At 40.6% G+C, this 12,501-nt stretch overlaps 1 protein-coding gene across 6 annotated transcripts in view; it reads right to left on the reverse strand.

The window, feature by feature from the left end:
• The window catches only part of LOC146675131 (adhesion G protein-coupled receptor L3), a 279,742-nt gene that overhangs the window by 169,077 nt on the left and 98,164 nt on the right, over window positions 1-12,501 (reverse strand). For all 6 annotated transcript variants that reach the window (XM_085400200.1, XM_085400203.1, XM_085400201.1 and 3 more), the window contains one exon: window positions 8,631-8,844. In XM_085400200.1, coding sequence (XP_085256326.1) covers window positions 8,631-8,844 — 214 coding nt within the window. The remainder of the gene's footprint in view (window positions 1-8,630; window positions 8,845-12,501) is intronic.

Genomic DNA, 12,501 nt, shown 5'->3' on the forward strand with positions numbered 1-12,501 from the left:
GATAATGGAAATTAGTTACCTAGACTTATTAAAATACATGCAAACATACATGGAAATACAGTATATGAGGAGAAACAGAATTTGGACCATTGTAACAAGCTTCAAAGTCAATATTTAGTTTGACGACCTTGATTCTTTACCAGAGAATGAAACCTATTAGTCGAGCTTTCTTGTCATTTCTTAAAGTAATATTTCTCCAGACTTCTTGAAGGATATTCAAGGCTCTTTTTTCCAATGCTGGCTGTCCTTTGTTCTGTTCTCTATCGCGATGATCCCACACTGCTTCAGTAATGTTGAGGTTCAGGCTCTGGCGAGTATTTCATTGTATGTTTTTCTATCCAGGTACACTTTTACTGCATTGGCAGTGTGTTTAGGATCATTGTCATACTGAAAAATAAAGCCACAGCCAATCAGACACCTCCCAGATTGTACTGGACTGTGGCTCAAAATCAGATGGTACTTTTCTGTATTCATAATGCCATCAGTTTTAAAATGGATCCCCAGTCCCACTGGCTGAAATCCAACCCCAAACCACGACACAGCTTCACCCATGTTTTTCAAATGACTGTAGTCACTCACTTTTCCTACCTCTCTCCTGACCTCAATTGCTCCATAAGACTGGTTGCCACTAATTTAAAGTCCAGTCTTTGTGTAAATTGGCATACTTCAGGTATTTGGCTTGTTGACAGCCACCCTTTTCACTGAGACCATTTCTGTTGAGGCTTCGACGAACAGGAGACGGATCAACCGAAAGGCCAGATGCATCTCGCAGGTCCTGTGTTAGCTCTTTGCTGGATTGTTTTTTTCCCATTTCGTAAAGACATTATTTCCACTGTTCATCTGCTACAGGTACGTCTCTTCAGTTTTTTCAGCAATCTTCAGCAAGAGGCTCCACACCATGGACAAGCCAAGTTTTCAAGTTAATAGCAGCCAATGTTCAAAGAAAAACGTTGAAAGATCTTCAGAAAGCCTGGAGAACTCTGCTTAAGACCAGTTTAAAAAATTACAACAAGCCCAGCTCCTGAGGGCTGGCTCAATACTTTTGCACAACACTCGGTTTCTAATTATTTCCTTTTTGACAAACAGCTGTGATGATCAAAGATTTGAAGCACATAAGGATAAAATCAAAAACAATGCCAAGGGTTATAAGGCAGATACTGCAGTCGCCACCCTCTTTGCTGAGGGGATATCAGCACAGATGTGCTTGTTTTTTAAGCTATTAGGAATTACAGGTGCTAGGTCTGTGTTTTGTAAATATCACAACCAGTTAGCCTGAATAACTAATCCTTGTTTGGTCAGTGAAGAATACTGGTTCTTTAATCTGACGTTGAGCTAAATCAGTTAACAGGAACTGTTACTTTAAAGCCTTATGAAGGAAAAAAAGGCATCAGCGTGTTTCTTCTCAGCGTTTGCACTTTGAGTCCCACGCACGGCCCATTTGCCAAAGACTACGTGTTTTCTTCCAATAAATCATACGTCCCTAATATCCTCCGGAAGCCGATTCTTCAGTTAATCCCACTCTCCTTCTCAAACAAATATCTCATTCAAATCCTCCAACGCTGAAATAAGGTCACAGGAGAAGGATAATGAGAACTGCTACGTATGGGGAAGATCATCGTCAAAGGCGAGAGGATCCTCCCATCTGCTTTTCGCTCCTTATCCCTTAATCACACTTGTCCCTCGGTCAGCACGAGGTTCCATCCGTCATTTGTCTCACGCATTCCCATCCAAGTGCGCTGGGATTGTTTGTTTTCCTCGTGCACGTCATTAACATGAAGTTTGTCAAATGTTAGCTGTCATGCGGCCGGCGGGGTGAAATCACAGGTTGTGTTAATTTAGTTTTGCTGTTCCTCGCGGGACTTATCACGCTGTGACATCCATTAACCTTCATCGTTAGTGTCATCTGCACCAAACACAACACGCTCCATGTCAAAAATACATTTTGTTCTTCTATTTTTTGTTCTGTAAAATGACAAGTGTGACGGCGCAGCGGTGCGAAGGATCCCCAGGGAGGCTACAGAAAAGAAATAAAGTGCATATGGAAGAAAAAAGACCAAAAACAGATCAGAACATGTAGGTGTTTAGATGTGTATGTGTTGAAAGGGGGGGAGTTGCTCCATCCTGACCTGCTTTTCTCCTTCAGGGGTCGTACACAAGCCTGCCACAATGCTATCAGCTGTCCCTTAAGGTGGCTGCTGAGGTCTACTGAGATATAAGGTGATATATAGCTTTGATATAGCCTGTAATTACTTGCCGTGAAGGCCACACCGCCTTCGGGAAAAGAAAAGGGGAACACACAAAAAAAAAGGGTGGAGAGAGAGACAGAGAGACAGAGACACTGGGGCTCTGATGAGAAAAGGGTCAGTCTTGTTTGATAGCACAAGTGGCCAGCCTCTCCAGCGATTTCACACAGGGAAGTGGCACTAGATGTATACACGTGTTTGAAAGAGGGCAGATTCAACAGATACCTCAGCTGCAGAGAATCGCCTGTGAAAGTGTCCCACGGGGGAATGGCGATGATTGCAAAAAAAAAAAATCACAGCGGCGTGTGTGCACACACTATGCAAATGGTGTCAAATTGTGCTAAATTAAAGCTCGGTACCATGTTTCAATTACAGTATCATTAGCCTCCATCTAGCTTTCAGCACAGCACCACCTATAAGTGACATGTTTATCCAGAGGCTATGGATTCTGCACATCCGCAGTGTTCAAAGCACAAAAGGGGGGGAATAGCTAATGAAAGAGACCCATTCATTTCACCCTGTCACAGGATGGTGCGAGACAACCTTCATTTCAAGATGCATTACAGCGCTCGCGAGCTCAGTGACGCGCTATCACTCACATACAGAGTGCTATTAGCTCTCGCTTAAAAGACTGTAATGGAACCAAACACCTTACCAAAGTAGCTCTTTTATATGGCTTTATAAGTGGGCTAAACTGAAGCAGGTAGAGTTTGGGTTTGATAGCTGAATAACAATGGGGCTCTTCTTAGTGGTTGGTGAGGCGGGTGGAGGAGGGCTGAGCTGGCTAAATGTGTGTTGACAGCGCAAGCGAGCCAGTGACATGGCTGCACTTTTACCAGCGATGGACGCAAGCCTGGCACACAGACTAAGCCTGCAGCAGCGTGGCTCATCTTCAGACGCTACGTGAATGCTAACAACAGGGCTCGGCGGTCACCACGACTTAACTGGTGCCAGCAGGAGAGGCAGGTGGTACACAGGCCATAGTGGGATAAAAAGAGTGCCGAGTACCACAAGAGGAAAATAGCATGAGACCATTCACGAGTATGCCAATTAGTTTTTAACCAGATTAAGGTGACTGTGTTTTTAAAACCACTTCTTCAAGTTAAATTGAGAGATTAGAAAGATTAGTCAACGTTTTTTCCCCTTAGTCAGCCGCCTACACTTGTTTCAACAGTCCGCAGTTTTAACAACCACAACATAAAACTATCATTCATCAGCATTTTATGCATGCAGGAAATTTAATCAAACTTCAGGAAAGAAAATAAACTCTGATCACCTAGTTTCTCTAGTATCTTTCCATTGACTGTATGTTTTTCTATCCAGGTATGCTTTTACTGCACTGGCAGTGTGTTTGGAATCGTCGTCATACTGGAAAACCAAGCCACTGCCGATCAGTCACACTCCAGATGAAACATCAAAAATCTGACAATATTTTTCTGCGTTCATAACTCAATTCTAATTTTGACATGATTCCAAAATGCAAAACTTTCCAAAAAATGTCCAATGAATTCTGCAGTCCATAAAACCTGTTGCCATTGATTTTCAGTAATTTGGCATACCTTAGCTTTTTCCCCCCCCACCGTTTCCCTTCCTTCCCTTCCTTAAGCTTCTTGACAGCCACCGTTCCTCTGAGACCATTGCAGTTAAAAGGACTGCACTGAAATGAGCTAATGTTCAAAGGGAAACTTTGAAAGGCCTGCAGAACTATTGCTCAGGTCTTGGAAGCAAAGTATAAAGAATTTAGACTTTTGCACAGTACTGTACATCAAGATTTATTTTTTTTAGGAAGTGTCCCTGTGCTCGTTTCTAGGTCTATATTTTTATTCTTGGACTCTACTACTCTTTCACCTTTTATTAAAGCCCATTCCAATTTTTCAAACAGAAGGTTTGAAAAACAAATAGGAGGGAACGCTGTGTTTGTGATGACCATTTCATGGGTATCGCCTCCCTTTGACATTTTAGTTCCAAAAGTAGGGAAAACTATCTAAGACAGATCATTTAGAGAAGTTTTTGCTTCACAGGTTCCTGACATTGGTCTTATTATTTGCAACTTTGGCCATGTTTCCTATGAGCGTCCAGGACTTTAACAGTATATACATGATAATAAAAGAAAAAGCCAATATGTCTCCTTTCACCATTTGCTCAAAGCATTTGAGGAAGTTTTATATACTCTAAAAATGGAACAAAGACTTTGATTTACTGACAGATGGTGGTCATTTCTACACAGAACAAACTCAAGTCAGCTCTAAGTGAGTCAGAGTAAGCTTCACAGTTGGTCTTGTCAGCACCAAGCTGTGAGTGTTGATCCCCGCTGTTCTTGAGGACCACAACTGCAGCTTTAGGGAATACCATTTATATTAAACACTGTCCATATTTGCAAGATGCCTTATAGATTGCATCACTCTGGCTGAAGTCTAAACAGTGTCTGCCATACTTCAGAATGAGAACGCATCTGTGGGGTTTTGAATAATTAGCAGAAAGGTTACGCAGGAAGTCAGATATTCGTTAGTTTATCTGTTGGAGTTTAACCAATAACCTATTTTACTGACTGTAGGGCTGTTTTTGACAGGCCTGTTGCACATGTTTGCTTCGCTCGTGTACTATAACACAGACCTGTATGTTATTTTATTATGTTATTCTTTTTGATGCTTATATTTCGTCTTCTTTTTCTTTGCAAGCTACATATTCATGGTATCAGACAATAAGCCAATAACCAGCCACAGGCACTAATAGTGTCATTGTTTGCCAAACATATATTTAAAAGACATGCATGACATACTTAATCGAATCCAGAAACAACAACGTACGTGTAACGTACACGAAATATCTGTATAAGCGTATCCGTAACGTATACGTTATGTAGCTGTTTGAGATCAGCTGCCAAACACAATATATATAATTTAAGGACTTGAGTGTTTTAAAAATTATTCCCAAAAGTTCTACAGATGTGTATGTTGTAAATTTCATTCAGATTGATTAAGTTATCTAGGAGGAGTTGGCGAACAGACGTACACTACGATTAGAGTAAGACACTTTCAGCACTACTAGTCAGTTATTACGTTAAAAGAAGTGCCGTTCAACACAAATGTTTCATTCGTGGTTCTTTAAAAAGAATATATATTTAATCCAGCCAAGTTCTGTATTATGTGTGTTTTTGTAGCCTAACAAATTAGCTCGGTAATCAAATACCTCATGAAAGCCACAATCAGGGGGAAATCAGGTTACTGGAAACCATGTAAATGCTCTAATCAGACTATTACCGTACCTTGTTTGGATTGTTTCCAGTGATTAGGCTATGGACAGAGACAGGAAAGTATGAGGTGAAGAAGGAACGTCTTTTAGTTAGTCAACTAAAAAATAAAAAGACATGAATATCCATAATCTCCCTGTCCTGGCTTTGGCCTTATCTTTGTCTGTTCTAACTGCTTGTTTCTCTTTCAGGCTCATTTTCCTTTTTAACCCCAATGAGCTTAGCCGCAGGTGCCTAGCAACGCCTGTGACAGCTCGACAGTGAAATAGTCGGAGGTGGCCATTCATTTGTTGTGCTAACCCCCGCATGCTAATGCCTAGCTGTGTCACTAAAGCCACGACCACATCCCTTCTTTGCCACCCTCCCTCCCAGTTCCAATTCATGCTACCCACACCTTTCATCCACTCAGCAGCTTCCTCTCCCAAGACAAAGTGCCCTGGCTCTGAATCAGGTTGTAGTTCCCTTTAAGCATCATTGAGACACCCCCGGTAGAAATGAGATGCTAAAAAGACACACTTGTCCCTGCTACTTTATGCTAGTTTTGTGTTCTTGACAGTTGCAGGACCCGTTGATTCATTCCTGCAGGGATTTTCGTCTGAGTGGGCGGCTCGGAGAACAAAGGAGCTACAGGGTGCATCAATTATCTGACAACATGTTTCAAACTACCTCGTTTTAGCATCGGCTGCTTTTCACACAGCTGATTATCTGAACTCTGTGTTACCAAACTAAAAAGCAAAGAGCAATAGTTTGATAAAGCCCAAACGTCCATTAGTATTCTCAAGGGGCCGTGACCAATCTGGAACTAAAGCTCTGGAAATAAGTAGAGGTGAACATACATTCAGCTTTGGAAATAAAATGAGGCAGACAAAGTCAATGCAGAGCAGCAATTTAGATAAAGTCCATCGCTTCTGAGTGCTCAAGGGTGTTTTGACCTCAAAGGCAAGGGAAACCATGCTTAGAATGATAGCAGATAGGAGTTTTTATTCTGCTCTTAAGTGCTGCAGTAAGTCAACAACACACCAAAGACTGACTATATGTATATTCACTCGGCACTCTCCCTGAGCTTTCATACAACTTGCTTCAAACACTGAAAACTTGTTTATATATTGCCTTAATGTTAGCAATCTATTACACGCAAAAAGCCGAAGTACAGTAAGAGCATCCTCGCTCTCTGGCCTGACAAATAGGCCTCCATGTCCCGGTTTCTGCACAACAGGCTCATAACTCTGAAAACAAAGCTCACTTCTGGCAGTGAAACTCATCACACATGTTTCTTCTGCTTTAACAAATAACCTGTTCATATTATTTGTAATGATCATTGATTTGTGTCAGTTTAAATTTATGGCTGGCACAGATTAGCAGCCAGGTATGGTGAGGTTTGTGGTTAATGCTGCTTGTGGCTCACTCGTTTTCTCAGTCAAATTAATCCATAACAGAGAAAAGTGTATGCACTATACCCTACCCTAATAATCTGCTCTGCATTCATTTTGTGGCTTTGTTAACTTGGAGCTCTGTTTTATACTTTTAACAAATCTCAAGGGCTGGTCTCAAACCAGACCCAAATAGTATTGAAATAAAGTGTGTACATTCTTGGGAGTAAGTAAAATATATTAAAAAAGCTACTCTTTTAAGAAAACATGTTTCAAAAAGAAGACATTTTTAATTTTTTATTAAATATCAGCAATCCTCAGGTGTGAATTAAAGTATTTCTCATTAACACAAGACTGGTTGATTATGTTTTCAAGATATGGCAATTATTTAAGAGCAAAAAGCAATTTGTTTCCTCTGAGCATGCCTGTGTGTGAACATATTCATGCATGCAAATAGTCTCAAGCTAGTCTTCTGAATGGGAGCCCAAACAACCTATCATTATTATTATTATCATCATCTGCTGTGGTCAACAATACACCTTTAAAATGAGTGCATATAAAAAGACCTTGCATCGTGGCCCTGGATTTCTTTTAGCGATGCTGCATAAAAGAAAGAAAATAGACTGGGAATGTGTTTTAAATTCTCTTTTTCATCCAAGGATAGAAAAAAACATAACTATACTGCATCTATTATGCATATTTTTCAATCGTCATTATGACCCTTTTCCACCACAATTCTTGGAAACGGTGTAGGAGGGTTTTTGGATCTTGTAATTTCGTTCTAAAGCTAAGTATGTACAGTTTTGACTACTTCCTGTTTAGTAGACTTTGGAGAACACACTGCACGGTTAAGTTTGTAACCCACAATGAAGTGAAAGCTAGCAAAGTAGGCTAATAAGCTTTCAGTGGGAAGGCGGTTTTAGGTTATTTATATCAGCTCCCATGTAGCTCTACATGGGAGCTGTAGCTTCCATAGACTGTATATAAAATATGGATGTAGCCTCCAAATTATCTATGATTTTGTCTTCTAGCATAATGAATACTCAGCGTTAGATTTATGACCATTGCTATAAAAGTTTCTGTGGACAGATGTGACCACTTTTAGACGGAAAAAAGCTAAGTAGAGTTAGCCTGCTAGCTAAGCTAATGCTACCACTTAGCTAACACTAACAGTTAGCTTTGCTAGCAAGCTGCATCCATACACTCTATAGATTAATTACATAGACACTAATAGGATCTAATTAGTGTTAAGAAACAAATAAGATGCTAGATTTTCACTCAGCAAATGTGACTTCTTAGACTTCCCACTTTATTTGTCACATAACAGCATTTAAAATGGTTGGTTCTCCAAACAGAACCAACACCCATGAAGAAAAGTAGTCCAGTTACTTGGCTCTCCTGACCTAAAAACTAACAGGCAGAACCATCTATAGCCACCTGTGTTTGCATTTACCTGTCAGCCCTTAATGTACATTTTAAGCCTCATAGAAAATAAAATGCAGCTATGAAAGGGAAAATTAGCTACAACCATTTTCATCCTGAACTGTAAACATGTTCGTTTGTACAGCAGGAACCTTTAACACAGGTGTCTACGGGGAAGTACTCAAGTTTTTTTTACTTCATCACTTTTTAACCTGGTTAAGTCCTCAGTGTGAAATTAAGTTTCATAGCAAAGCTGATTGCTATAATTCAGCTTGAACTCTTAAATATTAATTATATAGCCGATTAAGAATATTTACTACAATTCAGACAAATTTATGTCCGTACCTTTGAGACATGATCTTGTATGCATCTGGAAGGTAACACCGTGTGTTCTCCATCTGTGCTGGGTCTGCGTCGCAGATCTTATCATCAGTGCGGCCGTAGTTGGCGCTTTCGATCAGGATGACGTCAGTGCCCGGGCACCGTAGCTCAATGGGGTAGCTCTCGCACGACAGCTCCCTCCTCACCACCGCCATGGGGATGGGTGCTCGACTGAAGGCTGAAAGAATACAAAATAAATAAATAAATCAGTGTGTGAGAATTTCCGTTTTCTTCTTACCGGTGAAAATATTTCTACAAATAAGTGTTAAAGCAACTTCATACTGCAGTTGTGGTTAGCTCAGACCTGCATTTTTTTTAAAAAGTGTATACTACTGCAGGAAAATACAATCAAAAGGTCTGACACAGAGGCATAGGTGAAGAGGTTAGCCACCCTTTTCTAGAGTGTGTGGGTGGTTAGGACGCTGCTTGTTTGGAGTGGGAGGATGAGCGCTAACACAGGGGCCCCGGAGAGGCCAGGAGCTGTCGAAAGAGAGAGTCGGAGATACTACACAGATCAAACATAAGGAAATGGACACGGTGTTTGCTTTTGGCTGTGAGAAAATAAACATTCATTACATGGGCACTCAACTGAGAAATTAGAGACAGGCAGAAACACAAAGGCAAAGGATCCACAGCAGAGTGTGGCCCAAGTAAATTGTTGAAATTTCCCTCTAGACTAAAATCTATAAATCATAAGAAGCGCCAGATTCTTTGTTTTTTAAGGTGAAACAATGCCTTTCAGTTAGACAACACAAAGGCGAGAGGCAGGAGGTCAAAAGGTGGCCCTGTGCCTCAAGCCAAAAATGGGAGTCAAATTGGCAAAAATACGCTGTTTACTGCAGAGCCAAAATGGCCGGGAGACCCCAGTGAGGCTGAGAGGCGGCCGTCCAAAGGTTGCCATTTTTTCCCTTTCCTCTGACACGCACGCACATCTGCGGAGACTCAGTCGCGCACGAACACGGCATGTGCAGAGCAGTCTGGAGAAGTTCTGTGTTTACAGCGAGAATAAAAAATGAGCGAGAAGCGTAAACATTGGCCTGAGTGACTGCAGGAGGACTGTGGCAGTTACGGATTTCTATAAACATCCTTTCAGACGAGTGTCTGAACTGAAAAAGCCAGCGCTGGATGACATGGAACACAGACATTCATCAGGGAGGACAGATGGAGAAAAAGAGGCACACGGAGTGAATCCACATGTGAAAACGAGAGTGGGTGATACCACATGTATCTCTAAAACTCCAAACGTGGCCCCAATGTGTCACTCGTGTGTGTTTGTGACAGTATGTATACAATAAAGAGCTATGTATGAATGTGAATGGAGAAGAGCGCTATGCGAGTGCAGTCCATTTACCACGAGCTCATTTTGACCTTGGAAACAACAACAGCGACAATAATCTCACCACAAGGTCCTTTTAATCATTCCTCCGCAGCCTTCAATCATATCATAAATACGCCATCAGCAAGTCGAGTGCAACTGCTGCAGATACAAGAAGTCTCCATTTAAAAAGCTCAAATGGGAAAAATTCTTACTTTTAAGGTCACGCAATTGAAAACTCCTGAAAAAAGACAATTAATGAAAGGATCCACATCAGTCACAGTTATTTAAATCCACGATCACAGAGCGTACTTGTCTGTAAAGCACAAACCAGTGTTATTTGCTAATGAAAATCCTAGAATAGGTGATAGCATACAAACCAAGATAACTGAACCTTTTGTCACAGTTTTAAATATATATTTATGGCATCCATCACCTTGGGTGTGAAGCGGCAAATGCTTAAGTAATAAACAGCTGCGTCTGAGATGTGTGAAGTGTACAATTTTCATCCATCGCTCTCTCGTTTTTCCTCACCCTTTTGCAGCCATCTCATTGTTTGGTTGTGATTCACACAAGAAACAAAGCAAAGCACTAACAATGACGGTTTTCTGACGGAAGTTACATTCAAGTTCGTCCAGCGCTGTGCCGCCGCGCACGGCTCGTTTCTTTCTTTACCAGCTCTTCCCAGTACTGCCGCTTTATTGAAGTCAGACCGGCTTATCATGTTTAATTACATATCTTAAAACAGCTAGGCGCAACAATGTCGAGCTGACACTTCATGTAATCTCAGACGGATTGGTTGATGTTGAGATCAAGGCTCTGTGGGGGCCATACCATCTGTTGCAGAACTCTTTGTTCTCGCGTCTTCCCTATGGTATCGTGCCATCGAATGCAAATATAGGAAATGAACACTGAACACTTTAAAAATAAAAGACATTTTTAAAAGTAATGTAGTTGTGGGTGTTTTTTAGCCAGTGGAATAACTTTGAGTAAATGCCTTTCTTTATAACCTAAATCAAACAGCTTAATACAGAACCCTGCCAGATTTTTGTGGATATAATTGTATTACTGTGCATTACAGTAAATTAGTAGATTTACTTAATTTACTGTATTTTCACAGTGAACTTTCATGGAATCCACATTGTGCAGATACAGTACCGTGCAAAAGTCTTGGGCCACCCCTCATTTCTTTAATTTGCTTCCACAGTAGGGCTGAACGATTATGGAAAATAATCTAATTGCGATTTTTTTGCCCCAATATTGCGATTGCGATGCGATATGCGATTATTTTTTAAGGTCTTTGTCTTCTGTATTATTAAACAAAGACAAGCAATACATCATATAGTATGGCCAATACTATATTACATTAATTTTAAACTGTTCTTTCCTGGAAGACAGACCTCTGTTATGATGACATGAGGTGATGCATGAATTGATGACTGACATTTTTATTTAACTTCTTCAATCACAACAGTATATTTGAACATACACAATAGTTTATTTTTAGCTTACAAACATCTGAGCATAAAGTGCTGACAAGGAACCCTGGTGTAAACATTAAAATGAAAGTCAGTACAATGTGCAGATTGCAGAAATATACATAAACAAAATCAGTGGCTTTACCACACTCAGTTTTTCGACATCTGTGAACTACTAGACAGTCATTCAATTAAAAAATAATATTAAATAAATAAAACTAATAAATAAAAAATACACACATCTTACTGATCTCTGCAGTCAGTAACATTACACATAAAGTGCAAACATAATAGCAATTGTATAAACACACACACAAACACGCCTTTAAAATTTAAAGGCGTGAAATTGGACGGTCTAGTTCTGATTAGCGTCACCGCTGTCTCGGTGGAGTTTAATAAACTCGGCCGTCTGCTTCTTGCTATCTAAAATATAACCAGACACTGGTGTAAATTCTCGACTGTCTCATACTTGTTTAATAAGTTTTCTGTTTGACGTTTAGTCAGCTGTGTGAAAACCAAGGAGGAACCCACCCGGGGGATTAATAAAGTTTTATTTTATCTAATCTAATAACTTTAATCTCAGCCAAACCGATTTACTCACGAACAAACAAAACACTGAAAAAAGCCCAACAATAACATTTTTAGGTTGTCTAAGTGACTTATATATTACGTTTAACCCGAGCAGCGAAACTCCGCGGTGATCTGAAAATGATGTGCCGGGAGTTGTGCCGTTCTCGGCCGCATCAGTAACCCTCGAGCTCCCGGCTAGCTGTCGAGCTGGTGGGTAGCAGACGCCTCTGAAAACGTCGAAGCACTTTTGCAAATATGGGATATCTTGATAAACCGAGCAGATATTTGATGTTTACACAACTACTTTCTCGCCTGAAAATATGTTAAAAGTTTATTTTGTGACCCAGAAAGATTAGTATGAGTAATTTTAAAACTTAGTAGCGGCCGCCATTGCTGGAAACTGGAGTTTGGCTGGGCCGCGCTATGAATTCTGGGATATGGTAGTAATTTGGACAGCCTTCGGCGCGTCGCT

The sequence above is a fragment of the Rhamphochromis longiceps genome, linkage group LG3 (genome assembly GCF_057381845.1).
Source record: "Rhamphochromis longiceps isolate RC_006_pf linkage group LG3, R_longiceps_female_GT1.1, whole genome shotgun sequence".
Lineage (NCBI taxonomy): Eukaryota > Metazoa > Chordata > Actinopteri > Cichliformes > Cichlidae > Rhamphochromis > Rhamphochromis longiceps.